The following is a 21,369-nucleotide window of genomic DNA, read 5'->3' on the forward strand; positions in this document are numbered from 1 at the left end:
GGATTAAACAGAAAATTGCCAGCTATAGCCGCTCAGAATAAGCGCACATGTGCATGGGATGATGCGGTCCCTCTCACTATAGTCTGCCATGTTGTGGATGGTAAAGCAAAAGCTGCCACAACTGTATCGCCGCTCGCGCCAAAAAGAAGCAATCGTAGCTTCTCAATAATTTCACAGAGTACATGTGTACTCGCATCATTTGCCGGGTGCCTCAGAAGCCGACGGCTGGCAACCCCAGCTTTACATCAAGGCATAACGCAGCTGCACCAATCATAACTCGTCAGTTGCTAATTTGAGACCATGGTGCGGACATGTCCCGTCTGTTGCATGCAATCCCCAGATTCCACTCAAGGCGAGCTCGCAGCTCACTCGCGTGCTAGTTAACTAGTCAACTAGCTAACTAGCGGGTGACTCGGACTCAAGCCTTGTTCCACCCAGTTGCCAGCCCTAGCAAATAGTTACTTTGTCGGGAAATCTCCGCCGGCTTTGACTCCAACCAGAACTCAACATTGACAACAACAACCACCATCATCAAAGAGTGTTCGACAGCGCCAGAGGTTAGTATTATTAGTGCCTTTTGAGTCTGTTATGAGGCCAGCCCTAGTAGTGGATAAGCGGACCCAAAGCAAGCTCGTTCCGCGGACACTGCGCGGATGAGAATCAGAATGCCGGCAATCAAGTATCCTTGCGCGCAATGCAAAGGTAAGTGGTGGTGACTGGAGAATACGAGAAGAGCATTGGTTGACCCCTCTGCTAGAGAAACATGTCAAATGTAAGTAGACATTGCCAAGATGAATATTCCCCCGCCCGAGGACTAGAGGCACTCGTTATGATTCATCGCTGACATTACCAGGCGACGAGGAGAGGCCGAGGTGCGGGCGCTGCCAAAAGAAAGACTTGCCCTGCTCGCGGCCTACCAAAAAGACCATTTTCAGACACGGCGCCGCGGCGCGTTTCGATAAAGATCAGAAATGGGTCAATAGCTCTGCACGACAATGTAAGAAACGCAGAATGAAGCACTGCCGAGCTAGCATCCAACTTGCTCACCGCCACCAGTTCGGGTCCAAACGACAGGAACTTCTTCTCCTAGTAATAAAGATGCCGAGTCGCCGTCAGGTCCCCGACAAGGGGCAGACGCAACCGATACGACCTCCAATCACTCATCATCTCATTGCACTCCTGTCCAGACGCCGCATCATACATCTGCTCAGTCATCAACATCACACCTCGCGCAAAATGATGTTTCGACAATACACCGGCCCAATATCCCCCCCATATCCTATTTAAATTCGGCCTTGAGTCCACCAGTTGGGCTTCCAGGCATCGCTAGCCTGACAACGCAACCCCTGCTGGGCCAACACGATGACGCCAGCTTGCGCCAATTTCCACTACGGAATGCTCAAGAGGCTTGTCTACTTCGTTATTTCATTGACGAAATCTCGCAATGGGTAAGCTTGAGTGATGTGCAATTGTGCAGCGTCACTTTGCTGACTGGTTGGTTAGTTTGACCTGTGTGATGAAAACCGACACTTTCAACTCGTCGTGCCTTTGAAAGCTAGAAAGCACTCGCATTTGCTCAATGCCATTTTTGCCGTCTCGGCGCGCCATCTCAGCCGTCTACCCCAGTACAAGACACCGCAGGGCATCTTCTACCAAGGGCAGCTTCTCACAAAACTTGGAAATCACGATGCGGTTGAGTATATGCTGAAATGTATCCCCGCATTCCGTCGATTTCACGAAAACAGAGACGACGATTTTCGCGAGAGCATCATTGCGACAGCAGTGATTTTACGCCAATTGGAAGAGATTGATGAGGAAGATGAGGACGCCGACGACGACCTTCACATGACAGGAGACGATGATCTTCTTCACGAAAAGCAAATCAACTTTATGCCCATTATCAATGCAGTTCTACGCGACCCAGCATCGCAGGCCATGTTTGGGCATAGGAGCCTCATACAAGCCGCGTACTGGTTCGCTCTGCGACAGGAGATTTACCACTCCTTTACCCGCCGAAAACCTCCTCAGCTAGATCTACCCCCCGAGTACTGGCAGGGCGCCTCAAACGTAAACAAAACGGTCATGCATACAGTGCAGGTGGCCAAATGGCATTGGGGAAGGGGCACCGATGACGAGTTTTGTAAGCAAGCCTGCACCTTGATGCTACAACAATTAACACTTTTTTTAACATGACTACCGCAGTACGCCTCATGGACCAACAGAGTTACCTGGAAAATGTTGTGCTTGCAAATACAAAGCCGCTGTTTGAAAAGTCAGCAGACAAGCGACAGGGCGAAATCTTTCCCACCATCTGGTATACGTCGCATATTGAGCTGACTAGCATTCAGCAGTCGCTCATGGCGCGATCAGTTTTGGTCTCTGAAAATCCGTACCTAAAGTAAGAAGCCACACAAGAAAACGGGAAATCGAACTCTGGACATTTTCTAATTTGCCCAATCCAAGACAGCAATCTTCTTCACGAGCTAGCTGGCGCAAAGTCGAAAACGAGGTGCGCATGCTGATGCTCGACCTTTGTGGCATAGCACTGTGCCATCCTGCATGTGCTCCGGCGCTGGTGAATGCAGCGATTGGCATCCAGCTCTATGGTGATTATTTTACGGATCAGTATGAGCGGCTGGCTCTTCGGGGCGTTGTTGAAAAGTACCGCGATGCGCATGCCTGGCCAGTCCGACGACTACTAGAAATGTTTACTTAGAGAGATTTCAAGGCATGTGTAGAGAACTGTACAAATGGCCTCAAAAGAACGTGCAAAGGGAGAAACTTCACCCCAGCTCGCCATCATACTCGTTAATATGCGTGTCCAATAACGAAGGAAGACTGTCATTTAGTAGAGGTGCACGTGGTAGGCTAGATATATACATAGCTGCTGAATCATTGTGGCAGGAGGCGTACGCAAGTCTCAGGTCAGCGCAGTGGAGGCAGCTGCCTTTCAACAAGTATTTAAAGTCCCTGATCATCCTACCAAGGCGAACATCTGACGTTAGCAGCGGCCATCCTACATGCCTACGTAACAGCAAAGCAGAGGGACAGGACAGCAAGGATACAGGTTCTACCATTGATATTGCCGTTATATTGCGATTCATTCGTGCAACCGACTGACGCCACCCGACAAAATAATACCAAGTCAAGCGCAAGACGCATCGCGGTCGGAATAATGCCCCCGTTCATCTCTCAGCTGGTGCGCCGTACCTTTGACTTTGGGATAGCATCGCGCGAGTTTTCGGATCAGTTCAAGAATCCCAGCGACATATTTTCAGTGCTCCTGCTCCTTGGAGGCGCGAGCGATCCCGTCGGCCGGGCTCTGGCGCAAATTAGCGGTTCTAGGGTCACACCCGTGGCATTCTCCTTTGGTAACTCGTACTTTTATATCTATATATTTTAGAATATTTCCCTGGCGGGTGCTCTGGTGCGGGGGAATATCTGCAAGCACTGACAGTGTCCACCAGAATGAGTCTCCTTTATGCTCGAAATCGCTGTGGGCGCCGCCGTTGGCGAGATCAAGCTCATGCCGCGGCCCGACTATGCTTGCAAGGTAATCAATACGGACAGCCGTCAGGTCACCACTAACTGTAGCTGGGTCATTGGCCGTATTATGCGAGATTTTGAATTCTGGATGGACAATCGCATCCGGGAGAGCTTGCGCTCTGCGATTCAGTCATCGTGGGAATCTAGCATGCAACGTGGGCTCGATATCCCCAAGCCTACGCGGGTAGGCTTGTGCGTCTCTATATACAAGGCTGACGGCCAGAGGCGTGGCGCTGGCCGCGACTCCCCATATTGGTCTGGTGTTGGAATAATATCTATCCAGCTCATCGTTGCAGTCGTTGCCTTGGCTGTGTCTGGCGACTGGAGCATATTGCTCATCCTTGCGTCTGGCACATTGTTGGCCATGTCAACTGGTAGCCTGGGACAGTGGTCCCGAGAGAAATGGGCCTGCAGAAAAGGCACGAGAAAGAATTTTGTTTTGACGCAAGGAAATGGTAGCCAGCATGCCATTGTGATTATCGGCAATGACAAAGGACTCGATCTCGAAGACCTGGCCATGGGACTTGACGACCCCCGCCGCGTCCCTGTCTCTTTGACAGCTCGAATCACTGTCATGGTTCTAGCTTTGCTCTGGCTCTTTCTTCTCATCACCGCCACCGGAATCAAACAACATACGTGGTACATTCTTGCCATTGGTTTCCTAGGTATCCTGGGAAACACCCACATTGCTGGTGCGAATCGACGTCCAGAGATGCAAGGAATTCCGCTCATATATGAGGGTGTCATTTGTGAAACAAAAGTCATGGCTACTCTGTTAAAGGTTGAGAAGGAGTATCCGAAATGTGGAATCTGCATGGTGAATTTGTTTTTTCCTGGCAAATTGCGACAAATCGAAGAAGACGAATGGGCAGCGTTGGACCAGAGTGTAGGTGAGAGATATATGGCGTGGAGGGAAGCAAGGCGCAAGAACTAAAGACACACGGTGCACCACTGGAGTGCTGCTGGCTGGCACGGTCTCAACCCCCAAAGACTTGACCATCTTCACTGTCCACTACGATAGTTGCCAGAAGGGCTGGACTTTGGTCATGACAAGGATGCTGGCGCTTTGGAGATTGGCGTGCTCAACGTCTTTGGCCGCGACTCAAGTTTGATATGCGTTCCTTGATCCGGTAAGCATCTCTCTGCCATGTAGCCCTGCGACCCTGCAGAAACACATTGTCGTAACGTGATTGACATGACCAACTCTGCATCTTTCTCTACAGTCACCTGGGCGACATTGTGCTCCCTGGCGGCAACTGCGACCTGTTTTCAAGAATGGAAAAAATAAGAGGGCTGACCTTGGCGAGAAACCCGACGACACCATCAAGTCGGAGAACATTACCCTCATCCGAGTGCGCCCCAGGATGAAAGGCCAGGTCACCATTTGCAATCATCAGTATGCAAAAGATGTACTTGTTGTAGATGCAACATTGTATATAGTATGAATTCCCGATAAATTGAATATTGGTGATCAAGACAGTTCTATGGATGCAGGCAAAGGCCAATGGAAAGGTATATGTGCATGTAGCGCGCTTCTTTCAAGATGTACGATCCAAAGATTTTCGAACAAATTTCTTTTGTGCAGCTTATAACATACCATCTGCTGTGTTGGGCTGAAATCGACGCATTGAATTCAATGCGATGCGCCGCCCACGCGCTAGGAGGCTGACTGGCTGGGTGGGAATCACGAGAGCTTGGGCGTGATTCCTTGCTTCAATCTTGAGCAACCATCTTTCCGCTGACAACAAAGCTCGAAAGCTCGACAATGTGCGAATCTATCCGGCTAAAACTTTGAACCTGCTTCATTTTCCCTCAACATAATTGAATGCGGTTGATAAAAATTGCTCGAGCCGTTTTGCGTTTGGCAGTGCTTCAACCACCGTGCCTCGCAGCCATGGTGCGCCGCTCTTCACGCCTCGCCCAAGCCGCGATACCGCAGATCCCCCCGGCCTCGGCCACTGCCAAGCCGTCATCAAAGAGACCAGCTCGCTCGGCAACGTCTTCCAACACGTCGTCGCCAAAGAAATCGGGAACCATTGCCACGGACATTCCAACTCTTTTCTTTGCAGACGCCCAAGCATTCCGGCGATACATGATTAAAGTCGGCGTGACTGCTCCAGGAATCTGGCTCAAAATTGCCAAGAAGAGTTCTATGATCCCCAGCGTCACCTACGACGAGGCCATTGACGAAGCCCTCTGCTGCGGCTGGATCGACGGCCAGCGGCGGCGCGCGCTCGACAACGACGACGACGACGCGCGGTATTACTTTTTGCAGCGCTTCACGCCGCGGCGGCGCAGGTCTACGTGGTCGCAGCGCAACGTGGATAAAGTCGCCGCCTTGGCTGCGGTCGCCGGCCGGATGCTGCCGGCCGGCCTCGCAGAGGTGGACGCGGCCAAGGCGGACGGGCGCTGGGAAAAGGCGTATGCGGGGTCGGCGACGATGGAGGTGCCGGCTGATTTTCGCGCGTTGCTGGATGCGAGGCCGAGAGCGGCCAAGGTGTTTGACGACGAGATGAGCAAGGCGGCGAGGTATACGTTTTTGCAGCGCCTGCAGACGGTGAAGAAGGAGGAGACGAGGACGAGGAAGATGGCCGAGTTTGTAGAGTTGCTAGACAGAGGCGATACATTGTAAAAAATTGGCAATGGTATTTTTGTTCTAGATGCCCCAGGTTTCCGCTTGCTTGCCCTGGTAGGAATCCCGTTACTATTAGTGTCCCTGTTGCTGTTTACATCAATGGTACTAATCTTCAAGGTCTAGCATCATTTGTGCTGACAGCTTGCAACAACCCACAAAGAGGCCACCATGCCTAGCATCTTATCATTATTGGTGTCAAGGTTTTGGACAAGATGAAGGATGCTCCAACGGGCCTTGCTATGGACTTTAGCAAGTTTTTGGGGTCACGTTGCAATTGCTCATATGAATCAGTTCTCGTGCGGCGCGAACTCGATTTGCCAGTGATGAGTCGCTGGTCAATGGGACTGTTGCCGATGCAGCATGCTCAGGTTTCTAATCATAGTTGACGCGTAAGCACGGCGCTTCGATTCGCTCACTTTTCTTTGGCGTCTACCTTTGATGTCAAGAAACAGTTGATATCGCCTCTCTTTGCATTGCACAAGAGGCTTAAGTTCACATCATTGGCAGCAATGAACATCACACGCTGTAAGCTAATCGATGTTGCGCTAATGAAGCTATTGTACTATCTTGCGTCATCCCGATTCAAGGGCGTCAATTTAATCGGAGAGATTCACACTCAAGACATCGTGGCCAGCCTGTAGCATTGCCTTGCCGGGCATCCTGCCTACGCGCATCAACTCTGCCGTCTGCATCACGGCGGGATCCATGCCTATGCTGGCGGCCGCCACCACCGTGTCCCCACGGGTATAGTAGACGATGAACTTGCTCTGCTCAAGGTCGCCCTGAAGAACCAAATCATCCCATCCACCGACAGACGGGCCCGAATTGCCGCAGTACCGCAGCTGCGCGCCGAGCGCGGACCAAAAGACGGGGACAAAGAACGGCGCCGGGGAGCCGGGGTTGACAATGTGCTGGGCGGCCGAGCGACCGGCGTTTTGCGCCACGTTCCAGTGCTCAATGCGGGTGTGCTTGCCGTCGCCGCCGGGGCCGTTGTACGGGTATGTTGCAATGTCGCCAATGGCGTAGACGTCTTTGAGTCCCTGCACCAGAAAATTCTCGTCCGTCTTGAGCGAGCCGTCTTCCTCGAGACGAAGGACCGGGTTGTCGCGCAGGTACTCGGTGGCGGGAGAGACACCGACGCCGAGAATCACGAGGTCCGCCTCGATCCTGGTCCCGTCCTTGAGGTAGACGGCGCCAACGTTGGATGGGTCGGAGCCAGAGGGCTCGGCCTTGTCGACGCCAGCATTCATATGAAACTTGACGCCTTTGCCTTCAAACGTCTTTTGGATGGCGGCGCCAACTTTTTCGCCGAGGATGCGGTCCAGGGGCACCTTTTCCATGCCAACTACGGTGACGGTGTTGTCCTTGCTGGTGGCGCCGGCCACCTCCATGCCGATAAACGAGGAGCCGACAACGACAATCTTTTTGCCCTTGCTCTCCCCAATGGCCGCGTTGATCTTTTTCGTATCGTGCACGCTGCGCAGCGTAAAGATGTTGCCGAGAACTTTGAAGCCCTGCAGGGGGAGTAGGCGCGGGGTGCCGCCGGTGGCGAGGATGAGCTTGGTGTAGGAGTGAGAGCTGCCGCTCTTGGTGCGGACGGTGCGGGCGGAAAAGTCGACGTTGTCCACCTCGCCGTCTACCCAGCTGACGGAACCGGCGTCGAACCAGCTCTTGCCGCGCCAGGCGAGCTTGGCGGCGTCGGCGATGAGGGCCTTGCTCAGCTTGGGACGGTCAATGGGCAGGTAGCCCTCGTTGGAGATGATGGTGATAGGAGCGTCGAAGCCCTTTTCGCGGAGGCCCTCGACGGCGCCCATGGCGCCGGAGCCGCCGCCGACGATGACGATGTGGCCCTCGTGTTTGGCCGTGGCGCCAACGTTGCAGCTGAAGTTGGGTCGGCGGCGGGAGTTTTTGATGGTGGCTTCGTCGCCGGTGACGTAGACGGCGCCGTCGCGTTCGGCGAGCTTGAACGCGGGCAGGGCGTCGAGTGCGGGGGCGCTCTCAATATCCCCGGTCCGGGTATTGAAGCAGGCTGTTCGGTCAGCTTTTGACTGTCTGGAGTACATATCCTCTCCAGCACTCACCTCCGTGCCATGGGCAGGTCAATCGGCCTGAGCCGGTCAGTACACCCTTGACCAAGGGAGCACCATAATGGGTGCATCTTGAGCCAAGAGCTTGGATGTGGCCACCGGCATTGACAAGAAGTACCTTGCCATCTTCGATTCCCTCGACCTCGACCTCTTGCTTGGAGCCGGGCGAGATGGAGAGCGAGGTAAGGCCCTTAAGCTTGTACTCTTGGGCGGCCATGGTCGGGGAGTGAGCAAAGTGACGTCGATGTGAGTCTAGATGGCGGAGCGGGACAGCAATGGTTGAAGAAGCTGGGGCGAATATTGGGTGAGAGATTGCGACGCGAATTAGACGCTCACGAGGGAACAATTGGCGGTGCATATGTTATTGATTGAGGTGACAGTAATGAATAGAGCATGTGGTGTGCTACAGGTGAGGGGTCTAATATACAGTCGCGGCCATAACGGAAGACTACCGACTGCAGGCAGTACTACACCAGTGTTCTCTGCATCGGGCGTAGCTAGTGAGCATCAGTAGAAAACCGAGAGTATCATTGGTGGTCGTGCCAGAGGGGAGTGTCAAGTCATGATGCCATCAGAGAGGGGATGACAATGTGGGCGAGTTGATTGGACAGCGCTGGAGCTGCCTTGAGCCAAAATCTGGGGAGCTTCAGAGGTGCTATTTACAGTGGATTCAGTGGGTGAAACGTGCTGAACGATGACGACATGAGCTGCGTGCAGTGGCCTACACTAATCAAGATAAAGAGAAAGATGGTAATTCAAGATGGTGTGCATGTGAGTGTTCGTGGTAGCTGATTCGATGCACGATTTCAACGTGGTGAACGCCTGCTGGGGTAACTGTCGTGGCCGATGACAGGCTATTGACAACAAGGACTCGACTCGCTTGGGCATGCCAGGATCAAGTCACAGTCTCCAAGTTTGATTCATACGCCTGTCTCAGCAGCTCGGATTGTTTCACGAGGCTGATATGTTCACATACGCGACTTGGTCTGTGCTGCTGTGCGAATTCATCTTCCCAGTTCTTCCCTGTCGCGGCAGCCAAGCCTCGCCGGGATGCCCGTGGTGTGGACTGGACCGCAGAGTGGATGGGAGGAAATAGGTATCAGGTATCGGCTTGTGATCGAAACCCTGCCACGGGTTGGATAGCCAAGAGGAAAACGAATGGGCAAACAAGGTTTACTGCCCTGGTTGGATGGGCGACAAGAGGAGGTTGGTATAGGCATTGGGCACGAACGCATGATCAAGTACGGTGTAGATGCAAGACGATAGATGGATGGTGAATGGATGGTGATCGGGCATACAGATGGCGACAGAATACGGGTACTTGCAGTAGCCCGGTGGCAGGCGGTTCGTCCCTGCAAACGGCTGAGCTGTCGCTGCAACAGCCACAATAGTTCCCTGCAAGGAAGCACGCTCAGCAGCTCCATCTTCAACTGTGTCATACAGTCATACTGATACCTGGACGCGGTGAAAGAAAAAATTGGTAAAATCTGATTACAGTCACCACCTCCTATTTATTAAATTTGACTAGCTAGATTTTTATTCTTCAGATTAGCCTCACCTACGCTCAAGCCACCTAACCCAGTAGCACCCCACGCGACCGTCGACCTCATTTATTGGCAGCCTCAGCCTCCAGCGACTGGCAGCGGGATTTAGCGAAGCCACAGCAGGGTTACAGCGCCTCAGACCGCTGAAAAGTCCTCAGATGCCCGCTAAATCCGGGATACCCCACCACGCGCGCCTCCCCACCAGACCCTGCAGGGCCAAATGCAGCATTTACTTGACAATTACAACCGTTTACTGGCGTATCTGGAGGTCCGAGTATGTACACTCGAGTACCCCGACTGGCACTTGACCCATGTTCGGTTAGTCCAAGTTCGCGAGGTGTCGAGGCACCTCGTTGTGCCCAACCTCTCTTTAGCCGCTGAAACATAACATGTTTGACGCCGTCTGCTTTCTCGCCTCTCCTTCTTTTGCTTCCTGTCTTTCGAAAACTCTCTCGCTCTCTCGAAAGGATTCTCTTCTTTCTTCTGATTTCTTACTTTCTCCCCGACGCAGGCACTCAAACCTACACCCGCCCTAGCTTCAACGATCCCTTCGCTGTACCACCATCACCGCCTACAAACACCAACATTATCAACCGCATTCCCTCGCCCTCCCTTGCCAATATCCTTATCCTCTATACGTCGCCGACTTTTAAATATCGTCCCATACCTATCCACTTTCCACTACGCCGTCCATTATCAGTACCATGGTCGTCCCGTGGTTCTCGACAGTCCAGGTCCGCTACGTCACGCCGCTGCTCTCACCCATGACTCGTTCCGAATAACCGATCACGACGCCTTCATTTTTTCTCGCCACCGCCCTAGAGTACAAAGACACCAACCATCGTTTGCGACTGCCCTCAACGGCTCGATATGGCGCCGCCGTCGCGCAGATTGACTCCTGCACCCGACGGTCGTCGTTCCGCGACACCTTCAGCCACGCTACAGTGCTGCTGTGGTCGCGCCCAATGTCTCGCCCTACGAAGGAATACAAATATTATCGAAGCTGTCGAAAAAGATGCGCATACAGCTGCTCAGCTCGGTCAGGTACGACAACCAATACGGTTTTTTCTTTTTTCTTTTTCTTTTCCTTTTCCCTTTCTGTTGCCTATCGCGTGGCACGCGTCCACTGTGGCTCGCTGGCCTGGCTTCAGCGCCTCGGCTCGCTCCCCCTCCACATTCATGTCGCCATAATTCACGTTCCAGCCCGACAAAGACCACCCAATGCGCGGCCTCAAGCAACCCTCTTTCGCGCCCTCTTCTCCTCGGCGCTAGCTCTCCTTGGCGTTGCATCCTTGGTCTTCTGCACCCATTCCTCTGCTAGTCAGCTTCTGCGCGCGCGCTTCCAATAAACATACCCCGTTGTTTTTGTGCTTCACTACCAAACCGGCTCTTGTTCCCTCTCCGACTTCCGACCTCGCGCCGTGGCTGGCTGATCATTGCATGCCACCCGACATGGTCTTCAACTGTTTCACCCAATCTTGTTTTTGCTTTTCCATGTCTCTCTTCTCTCCTATTTTTCTGCACCATCTTTGTCCAACTCGATAGCCATCCATTTATATACGATTCCCATTGTCGCGCATTTCGGCCGCACAATGGAGTGAAAAATCGCCACTAATCGTAACGCACACAGGCTCTGCTCGCCCGTCACGAGGCGTACAAAGCCGACGCCGAGCGAGATCGTCTCGAACTTACTGCACGCATCGCCCGCCTCGAAATGGACAACCGTCTGCTCGAAGCAGTCAACGCTGCCAAAATCGAGGAAAATCGTGCCCTTTTAGATCAGCTTGAGACCCTCAACACGACTGTTTCCGACGCCGACTCTAAGATCAGACTGCTCGAGACTAATTTGCTGTCCTCGACCTCGACCGTGCGCCGTCTCGAAACTGCAGCAGCGCGAGCTGCCGATGCCGAGCGCCACCTCGCCCTGCTCGAGCAGGAACAGGATCGGCTGCACGAGGAACTTCGCTCTACTAAGGATGATGCCCGCTCCCACGCCTTGCGTTTCAAAGAGGCCCAGCGCGGCATGATCGATATGCAAGATCAGCTCGACCGTTTGGAAGCAGAGGCCTCACAGGAACGCGAACGCCATGCTGAGACTGTGAAGCGCATGGAGCGACAGCGTGATGTCGAGAAACAGCTCGACGCCGCCGCCGGTCGCCTTAAAGGCGCCGCCGCCACTCGCTCCTTACAGGGCGATGGCAAAAACAACAAGATTGTTGGCCATTTCGTCCGAGATCTTCTCCAGGACAATGCCAATCTTCAACTCGGAATCGCCGAGCTTAGAGAGCTTCTCGAGGGTTCCAACGACGAAATTCAAGCTTTGCGAGAGCAGCTAGTGTACCAGCAGCCCGTCGAAGACGAGCAGTTTGCAAGCCCTGCCTCCACTCTCAAGGCCGAACTTGAGGGCAAGTTAGACGACCGGCCGCATCACATTGGCCAGGCTCTCTCTCAGGAAGTGCACATCCACCATCACTATCACGCTGCGCCCACACCAAAGCCTTCCAAGAAGCTGAAAAGGCCCAGAACAGGTCTACTTCCTATCGGAATATGTACCCCCCCTACTTCGATTTCAGCACCAGGCACGCCACCTCAAGCCACATCTGAATGGGGCGGGCGTCTGCCTTCTTCGCCAACAGCTCCAGCTCTACTGTCTCACGCCAGCCCAGAAGAAGTGACCCCGACTACCTCGAAGCCACCACCGGTGTGGTCTGCTCTATCGCAGCTGCAATCAGAGACGGACTATTCATCTTCTGTGCCCAGCTCGCCACTGGCTAACCACAAATCCGTGTTTGATTCCACTCCTCCCACCGCCATGGCGTCGCCTGTTACGAGTGTGGACCCATTATCTCCGCCTTGGCTAGCCTCGCATGTCAAGCAGCATTCGGTAGCGTCGTCGCATAGTTTTCAGTCGCTCGCCTGCTTAGACTCGGAACCGGATTTACCTCCAATGCCCCGGCTGTCGATACCCGAGGGAGATGAGTCGAGGTCTGATCATGGCTATGGCGACCCGTCATCAGACATGATCTACTCAGATGACGTTGATACGTGCCCGAGCAGTATTGCGTCCCCTCGACGCACTTTGCGCAGAACCGCTTCGCATGAGTCCATAATGTCACTGTCAGGAGGCCTTGACATCCACACGCTGCAAGCCCGCCCGAGCCAAATGACTCTTCGTCCTTTGGGTGGCGCAGACGCTGTCGTCACTGGCGTGGTGGCCCAGCCCACCCTCGCACGCTCTTCCAACAAGCGTAGTGATGTCGCTCTCCGCGATAACTTTGCTGGGCTCAAGCCCCCACGTTTCGTCTCTCCGCCGACGACAAGTAGCCAGAGAAAGCTCCGCGGTTGGCCAGCTAGGTGGCTCTGGGGCGGCAGTGGCACTGGAGAAGCCGGCACATCGAGTCCTGGCCCTGCTACCACCGAAGATACCTCGGAGACACCCGTTACGCCACAAAAGAAGGAAAAGGACAGGGATCTGGATAGATCGCCTGGCATCAACCAGCCTGGATCTATTCCAGGATTTCAAGAATACTGGGCATCCCAAAAACGAAGAGGTGCGCCAGCGCAAGTCAGTGCACATATCATCGACCACGATGCACTGCATGAAGGCCTTGAAGGCCTAAGCTAGAAAGTAGCAACTACAACGTATGTGCCACTGCATGCGGGCCCTACAACAACCTGTATAGAAGGAGGCTTGGGGCTACTATTCATTATTTTGCATACATTCACGGAGTTTTATCACTACATACAATAGCTGCTTTTGCATGTTGGAATTCGGTTTGGATGCACATGGTCGTTTTAGCACGCGATACCCGCGGCCGCAGTAGGCCGTCTCTTTGTCTTTTGACATGACGAAATATATATGAATCAAGATTTGGCAAACGTCATTTTCCAACGATGCTTAAAAGGGCACTTGTGACCGACATGGCGATATTCACCTGTTGCTAAGAGATCGTTGATTCTCACATGTCACTCTACAGTCACATATCTCGAAAGGTCAGCCCTAGCTTGGAAGCAAGCAGAGCTAAATGTAGGTGTTATGAATAGTAATCGAACATGAAGACCTTCGTGCACTCTTGCCAGACTCGCCTTTCAAAGATCATCTATCAGTCTGCCAGCTTTTCGTCAAGGAGTACGCAAAAGACAAAATTTGCGAGGTGACGACGCCGTCACGTTTCAAATTAAGCATGTCGGGGCTCGCAAGTCGAACACACCGGGCGTCAAACGTGCCACAATCATGATAGTGATGTTGGCGTCGTACCTCCTCTTGCAAAGGTCGGAGTTTTTTTCACTTCTTTGGGGAGGGAACAAGCATGCGGTGGGTAGACGCGTGATTGTGCCTTGGTCGCCAACCCGGTCTTTGCGTAGACAAGTCCATATCAAATGCTCTCGACGAAAAGCGGCTTCCTTGTAATACATTTACAGGTCACACAGCGACCATGCAATCACACATTAGTGCGGCAACGCTACATTCTTCGAAGAGTCAATGAGCACCAACACCACCACCCGGCGCTGGACTGCCTCCTCCAAGCGCGCGCTCACATGCATGTTTCGACATGGTCGTGGCGAGACCCTCGAGCGACCCGGTTGGGACAGTATCAACGATTATTACGGATACTGTATTATTTCTGTTGCTGTCATCTCTGCTGTGATGACTTGCCGAGTTGGCCATTGTCAGGAGGCGCCGGTTAAGCACTAGTCATATTACAGCTATTGGCAGCGTCTCGCCCATCAAAGGACAGGGCAGGGCCAGGTAAGTCGTAAGTCTTGAGATACCTGGAAGTGGGCTGCGGCTGAACTCCGTTCATAGTTGCTCTTGGTTTGTTCAAGGCCATTCATAAAGGGGAGAATCATCGCAATGGATACTGTTAAGCCCCTAACAAGATGCGAGCTGTGTCCTGGGGAGGGTCGAGGTGGCCGGTGCAGCATTTCTAACCTCTGCTGCGCTTCGCCAGATTTTTGTCCCAGGCTTTTGTCAGGTATTAACCCGCTATGCCCCCACAACGGCCATTCATCAGGGTCTAGACAACTCTGACGTCTTTGCATTGTCGCAAGCAGGCTTTTGTGGATTAAATGAGGATGCTGAAAATTCGTCGAGAACGTAGAGACGAACCACACGGGGCAAAAAATTCATGTGCCTGAGAAATACGACAGACTGTTTGCAAGGAATCCAAAAAGCAAAAATAAACCAGGAGCGGGAATTGAACCCAAGGCGATTCGAACGCCTAACCTTCAGGAATCTCCAGGGGACTGGAATCTGACGCGCTACCGTTGCGCCATGGGTCCTGGCTGAAAGTAAGACATCATTATTACACATTACAGAGCTTTCCTACTTTTCGTCTAAACTATAGAGAGATTTTTAGTGAAGTTTAGCACAGTCAACAACACCCCAAGACAATTCTCGGGATGGGCGGCGCGAAATCTTCCCGCTTGCCAATCTGATAACTTCAATCATGTTAGATTTCACTCATAGTAAAGGTTTTCATAGCACATCTCGAAGAATGAATATCATTTTAGGAATTGAGGAGGTCCAGCGGGGAGACATATATAAACAAAGAAGGCAGTGAATGAATCTTGTCATAGTAATCAATCATGTGCGGAAATGGTGATCGGCACAGACAGAATATATAGATCTATGACCAAGATATGGCAAGTTGAAGGTATCATTAACATGTGCCTGCCATGCAGCCTGGCGGCTTCCCTCTGCAGCCAGTCGCAACAGCCACCGCCACCTTTTGATCAAACTGTAAAAAGCGAAAGAAAGAAAAGTTTGCTTCAAAAAGCCCTTCTTCCTCTTCTGCAAAAGCCGTTCCCCATGAGATAGACAACTTTACATACGCAACACGTTCTGCGTCGGCGCTACAATACGACAAACGTCCAATCAAACGCCCCGCCCAAGCCCAATCTGGCCAAAACTCGTCTCCTTTGATCTCCCCACCACATATCTACCTTCCGCGCACTTGCTACTGCGGTACGGCCCCCAAATCTGTTTGTCTGCGAGTCTCAAGACAACAGCTTTCACCATGGCATCAAAGGGACGGAAGGGAGGCGCCACACCCAAGCAGGCCAAATCGTCAAATGACACAGCGGTCGAGGCGACCGGCTCCCCTACGAGCATGATCCAGGGCGCGTCCATCCTCATCATCCTGCAGCTCATCTCGCGCCTCATCACCTTTGTCGCCAACCAGCTACTCGTGCGCTACCTCACAGCGCCGCTACTCGGCCTCTCGACGCAGCTCGAGGTGTACTATCTCTCCGTGCTCTTTTTTGCGCGCGAGAGCCTGCGCGTGGCCATCCAGCGCCAGGGCAGCATCAGCGACGGCATAAAGGCACCAACGGGAGATGATGCGACGGCTGTGGCCGAAAAGACCAAGACCAACAAGGATGGGAACGACAAGGAAAAGGATAAGAAAAATACGGAACCGAAAAAGACGTTAATGGACCCAATCGAAAGCCAGGCCCTCATCAATCTCGGCTATCTGTCCATTGCGCTGGGCACCGTCACCAGCCTCGCCCTCGGCTGGATGTACCTTGCATACGCCAACCCGGCGACTCTGGAAACGCCGTATATGACGCTGTCGCTGCAGGTGTACGGGCTGGCGGCCATGGTGGAGCTGCTTTCGGAGCCATGCTTTGTGCTGCTACAGTCGGTCGGGCGGCTGAGCACGCGCGCCGCCGCCGAGTCCATCGCCACGTGCATACGCTGCTTCGTCGTCTTCACCACCGCCGTCAATGCCGCCAACCGCGGCATGGAGGTTGGTGTCATGCCCTGGGCCCTCGGCCAGCTCGCCTACGGGACGGCCCTCGTCCTCGTCTACGTCTCCTCGGGCTGGCGCATCGGCACCATCGTCGGCTACTCGCTGCTGCCGCGGCGCATCGCAAACGCCACCCCCGGCGCCTTCATCCTCTCCCGCTTCTACAAACCCACTATTCGCCTCGCCGGCAGTATGATGACGCAGAGCGTCGTCAAGCATGTTCTCACGCAGGGCGACACGTTCCTCATCTCCCTCCTCGCCTCACCGGTAGTCCAGGGCTCGTATGCCCTCGCAAACAACTACGGCGGTTTGCTTGCTCGTCTCCTCTTCCAGCCGATTGAAGAGTCGACCCGCAGCTACTATTCCAAACTGCTCGTAAAGCCCGAAAAGACGCCGTCGGCTGTTCGCGAGGCTAGCAAGAGCCTTTACACACTGCTGCGCCTATATCTACTCCTCTCTGGCTTGATCGTTGGCATTGGACCCTTTGCGGCCCCTCCATTACTGCGCATCATCATCGGTAGCCGCTGGGACGGCTCCGGCGCAGGCGATGTCCTCGCCATTTATTGCCTCTACGTACCTTTTTTGGCCATCAATGGCTTGACCGAGTCGTTTGTCGCCAGCGTCGCCACTGAGGCTGAGGTCCATCGGCAGTCGGTCTGGATGGGCTTCTTCTCTGCCATGTTTGCTGGCTCGGCGTACATATTTATGGGATTTCTGGGTCTTGGGGCCCAAGGTCTCGTCTATGCCAACATTGTCAACATGTTTTGCCGCATCATATGGAGTCTCCTGTTTATCAAGAGGTATTTTGCTCGCTACAACGAGAACTTCTCCGTGCGTAAGCTTATCCCGGACGAGGCCATTGCCGCCTCCGTCTCTACGTTTGCCGGCCTCTTTCAAACCGGCATTGAAAAGGAAAGCTACGAGAAACCCATCACGGCCGCCATTATCATCGGTAGCTCTGGCGTGGTGCTACTGATGCTGATGTGAGTATTTTCCATTGCCCTGAATAATCCCAAACCCAAACTTTTTATATGCTATAGAATAAGCTGACACAACAATCAACAGACTGTTCATAGAGAAAGATTTCCTCGTCGAATGCGTAGACTCTCTCGGTGAGCCTCCAGAGGAAGGCGAGGCGGAGAACCCAAAGGAGAGTGTTCAGGACAACCCCAAGGAAAAATCCGATGAAATTTTGAAAAACGTCGCCAAGGGCTCCAAGAAAAACATAAAGAAATAATGTATAAAATTCAAGTCAGGAACCCAACAACTCCAAATGAGAATAAACAAGTATGGCAACAACATCGCTGAACCTCTCGCCTAGTCGAACGTAATCTTGGTCGCCTTCTGATTCATGTCAACGTCCTTGAAGAAAGACCCATACATGTCGTGCGTCTTCTTCTTGACAGTCGTGCCGAATTTGAGCAGTTCGTCCGGTACGGGCTGATTGGCACCTTTGAGGATATTGACGAGCCTGTAGCCGTTAGTTATGGTCTAATTACAGTGAGAATAGAAAGCACGTACGAGCCAGAGTGGGCCTTGTCTTGCGCCGTGAAGAACGTAATGGCATCACCAGTCTTGCCAGCGCGGCCAGTACGGCCGATTCTGTGGACGTAGTCCTCGATTGTCAGGGGAAACTGAGCAGTTAGTGATGAGAGTTTAGTATTCGAGAGCGTGAGCGTGCTGCACATACAGTAACATTGACGACAAGCTTGACCTCGGGGATATCCAACCCACGGGCAGCGACATCAGTCGCCACCAGGACAGGCGTGTGACCCAGCTTGAAAGACTCGAGCGCCTTGGTACGCTGTTCCTGGCGCAAATCGCCGTGAATGCCGCCGACGCGGATCCCCTTGCGGCTGAGAAAGTTTTCCACGCGTGTAGCTTCCTTCTTGTACAGGCAAAACACCAAGATGCGGTCATTCTTTTTGCTGCCCTGCTGCGCCTGCTTCAGCACCTGCAGCAGACGAAACTCCTTGTCCTTGCCGTCCAGGACCTCGACGCGCTGCGTAATGCGTGTGTTGGCCTGCAGCTCGACGGCGCCGTTCTCCGTCTCCTTGCCGCCGCAGCCAATCGTGATTTTAACGGGCTCGACCATGAATGTAGAGGCCAGCGTCTGCACGGAAAACGGCCAGGTCGCGGTGAACATGAGCGTCTGGCGGTTCTCGCGCGGCGGGCAGCTGCCGAGGATCTGCTTGATGTCGTCCTCGAATCCCTTGTCGAGCATGCGGTCCGCCTCGTCGAGAACTGCAAACTGGCAGCCGCTCAGGTCGACGGTATCGTCCGACATGAAGTCTTTGAGACGGCCGGGCGTGGCGACGATGATGTCCGCGCCGCGGTTAATCAGCGCGCGCTGCTCGTCCTTGGACGAGCCGCCGTAGAGGCACACGCAGCTCAGACCGGCGAGCGTGGCGAGCGCAGCCAGCTGCTCGTGCGTCTGCATGGCGAGCTCGCGGGTCGGCGAGACAATGACTGCCTTGGTACCGCGCTTGCCAATGGCGGCGACGGCCTTCACGCAAGGCAGCGCAAAGGCCATTGTCTTTCCGGAGCCCGTCTCTGCGACGCCGACAACGTCGCGCCCGGAGAGGGTAAAGGGCCAAGAGGCAGCCTGGATGGGTGTAGGGGCCTTGTAGTTGGCAAAGGGCGAGCCCTTCTTAGTCAAGAGGTCGGTCGGCGGGAGGTGGGCGAAGTCGAGAATGGGCCGCAGCGTGGCTTCGCTCGACTTGGGGTCGGTAATGGTGATTTGCTCGGTCTCGAGGAAAGCGTCAATATCGGCTTGCGCCACGCCGTTTAGGGCAGCAGTCTGTTCGTAGCCATTGGCACTAGACGGGGCCGGTGCGCTCGCGGCCTTGTTCTTCTTCTCCTTCTTTTCCTTCTTGGGCTCGGCCGTCTCCTTCTTCTCCTTCTTTTCCTTCTTGGGCTCGGACGTCTCCTTCTTCTCCTTCTTTTCCTTCTTGGGCTCGGACGTCTCCTTCTCTTCCTCCTCTTTCTCGTCAACGACAGGCTCGGAGTCCTCTTGAGCCTGTTTCTTGGCGTGTTTGGCCACATTGAGCTTCTTCTTCGCTTCCTTACGAGCCTTCTTCTTTTCCCTCTTCTGTTCCTTCTTTTCTTTCCTCTCCTGCCTTAAGCGCACCATCTCGGAAACTCCTTCATTGTGGACGGTCTTGGACTTTTTTACTGGGCGGCTTGCCTCCTCGCTGTCGGCGATGGAGTGTTTGGTGGCGGCCATGTCCGTAGAATAATAAGGATGCAATTTATAATAAGAATTGGGTTGTAGAGCGTAAGGAACAAGTTCGGGAGAAAGTCAAGCTGACCTGCTGCAAAATTTCGTCAATTCTGTCCCAGCCGCCTTATATGTACAAGCCGAAATCTACTTTTTCTGCCAGAGAAAATCTGGCGGTCGGCCAATGGCTGTCCAGAATGGGAAAACTCGCTCTTATCGATAAAGGAGGGGCGCCGCGCGCCGTTGAGCCACAGGTACAGCCACAGAAGTAGAGAGCCGCAGTGTCACCACCCTAGAGGCAATGTATTTGTCCAACAAGATTATGGGCAAATTTTGCGCTCTTCCCGCAATAGTTGAAATAAAGGTTATAAGAAGTCATATGCGAAGTCCTAAAGTAAGAGTTGTATCAATATTTGTACTATGCCGAAAGGTGTTTTAATGTGAGTCTTAATTTGTACAGATACGGTTGTTCTTCGTTCCCCCCCGCCGCCGCTCAACCCCGCTGGACATCCACATAAGCTACTGCCATCTGCCCTGAAAGTAAACAACCTCTCAACAATTGCACAAGACGTTGTTGCAGAGGCTCCCGGATCCCAGTTACTCGCGCCTAGTGCCAAACTCACAACCAGGTCCTGAGCACCTTGATCTGGGTTTCGCGCCCCAGTATTCGACATAATGGTGTCTGAAAAACCAACCAAAGACAAGAGCAAGGTGCACAAGCTGTCGCTCAAAGGCAGCGCCAGGCTCGTCGCCGAATTCGTGAGCATTGCACGGCGCATCTGATCTTCACAGTCCTTTGCTAACCCCGCTATCAGTTCCAATATTCTATTCATACGATTCTGTACGAGCGAAATCAACGATAGAATGTGCGAGCCGGGCTGACGAGCAATAGGTTCCAGCGAGGCGTATACCCAGCAGAAGACTTTACTGCGTAAGAGACAACTCGGTCGTTCTAGGGATAAGCAGCAGGCTAACCCAGGGATAGTGTCAAGAAATATGGTCTCAATATGTTGGGTGCGCTGAGCTACATACTCCGCTTCGCTCCGCGTTCTGCTAACAACTCACAGTCTCGTCGGACGACCAAGTAAAAGCTTATATCAAGAAAATCATGTCCCAGCTCGACAAGTGGATGGTGGGCGGCAAGATTTCGCGTCTCGTCATCGTCATCACAGACAAGGATACCGGAGAGCACGTTGAACGCTGGCAGTTCAGCGTGGACATTACCGCCGCACCCAAGCGATCCAAGTCTGCCGCAGCCGCAGCCGCCACCGATCAAGAGAACGCCGCGGGTGCTGCCGCTGCCCCCGCGCCCGAGCCTGAAAAGACGGAACAGGAGATCCAAGCCGAAATCGCCGCCATTTTCCGCCAAATCACCGCGTCCGTCACCTTCTTGCCGCAGCTGACCGGCGACTGCACCTTCAACGTGCTCGTGTATGCCGACGCCGACAGCGACGTGCCTGTCGAGTGGGGGGACTCGGATGCCAAGGAGATTGAGAATGGCGAGCGCGTGCAGCTGCGTGGATTCAGCACGGCAAATCACCGCGTGGACACGCTGGTCAGCTATCGGTTGGGCGACTAGGATAGC

General features: G+C 53.5%; 8 protein-coding genes across 8 annotated transcripts; 6 read left to right on the top strand and 2 right to left on the bottom strand.

The window, feature by feature from the left end:
* Positions 1-1,362: 1,362 nt before the first annotated feature.
* BBA_06318 (uncharacterized protein) lies at positions 1,363-2,402 on the top strand (the record flags this gene model as incomplete). The annotated part of the gene is made up of 3 exons (XM_008601415.1): positions 1,363-1,448; positions 1,560-2,140; positions 2,203-2,402. The coding sequence occupies 3 exons, from the start codon at positions 1,363-1,365 to the stop codon at positions 2,400-2,402; spliced, it is 867 nt and encodes a 288-aa protein (XP_008599637.1).
* Positions 2,403-3,175: 773 nt separating this feature from the next.
* On the top strand, positions 3,176-4,672 carry BBA_06319 (uncharacterized protein; the record flags this gene model as incomplete). The annotated part of the gene is made up of 3 exons (XM_008601416.1): positions 3,176-3,371; positions 3,474-4,432; positions 4,568-4,672. The coding sequence occupies 3 exons, from the start codon at positions 3,176-3,178 to the stop codon at positions 4,670-4,672; spliced, it is 1,260 nt and encodes a 419-aa protein (XP_008599638.1).
* A 768-nt stretch (positions 4,673-5,440) lies between these two features.
* On the top strand, positions 5,441-6,178 carry BBA_06320 (uncharacterized protein; the record flags this gene model as incomplete). The annotated part of the gene is made up of 1 exon (XM_008601417.1): positions 5,441-6,178. One exon carries the CDS (start codon positions 5,441-5,443, stop codon positions 6,176-6,178), a length of 738 nt encoding a protein of 245 aa, XP_008599639.1.
* Positions 6,179-6,777: 599 nt separating this feature from the next.
* BBA_06321 (monodehydroascorbate reductase) lies at positions 6,778-8,485 on the bottom strand (the record flags this gene model as incomplete). Its single annotated transcript, XM_008601418.1, has 2 exons — positions 6,778-8,210; positions 8,263-8,485. 2 exons carry the CDS (start codon positions 8,483-8,485, stop codon positions 6,778-6,780), a joined length of 1,656 nt encoding a protein of 551 aa, XP_008599640.1.
* Positions 8,486-11,526: 3,041 nt separating this feature from the next.
* BBA_06322 (uncharacterized protein) lies at positions 11,527-13,437 on the top strand (the record flags this gene model as incomplete). The annotated part of the gene is made up of 1 exon (XM_008601419.1): positions 11,527-13,437. One exon carries the CDS (start codon positions 11,527-11,529, stop codon positions 13,435-13,437), a length of 1,911 nt encoding a protein of 636 aa, XP_008599641.1.
* Positions 13,438-15,832: 2,395 nt separating this feature from the next.
* Positions 15,833-17,551, top strand: BBA_06323 (oligosaccharide translocation protein RFT1; the record flags this gene model as incomplete). Its single annotated transcript, XM_008601420.1, has 1 exon — positions 15,833-17,551. One exon carries the CDS (start codon positions 15,833-15,835, stop codon positions 17,549-17,551), a length of 1,719 nt encoding a protein of 572 aa, XP_008599642.1.
* A 330-nt stretch (positions 17,552-17,881) lies between these two features.
* BBA_06324 (DEAD/DEAH box helicase) lies at positions 17,882-19,790 on the bottom strand (the record flags this gene model as incomplete). The annotated part of the gene is made up of 3 exons (XM_008601421.1): positions 17,882-18,035; positions 18,086-18,198; positions 18,255-19,790. 3 exons carry the CDS (start codon positions 19,788-19,790, stop codon positions 17,882-17,884), a joined length of 1,803 nt encoding a protein of 600 aa, XP_008599643.1.
* Positions 19,791-20,459: 669 nt separating this feature from the next.
* Positions 20,460-21,363, top strand: BBA_06325 (HORMA domain-containing protein; the record flags this gene model as incomplete). Its single annotated transcript, XM_008601422.1, has 5 exons — positions 20,460-20,543; positions 20,600-20,625; positions 20,677-20,715; positions 20,770-20,798; positions 20,852-21,363. 5 exons carry the CDS (start codon positions 20,460-20,462, stop codon positions 21,361-21,363), a joined length of 690 nt encoding a protein of 229 aa, XP_008599644.1.
* Positions 21,364-21,369: the final 6 nt, after the last annotated feature.

The sequence above is a fragment of the Beauveria bassiana genome (genome assembly GCF_000280675.1).
Source record: "Beauveria bassiana ARSEF 2860 unplaced genomic scaffold BBA_S00018, whole genome shotgun sequence".
Lineage (NCBI taxonomy): Eukaryota > Fungi > Ascomycota > Sordariomycetes > Hypocreales > Cordycipitaceae > Beauveria > Beauveria bassiana.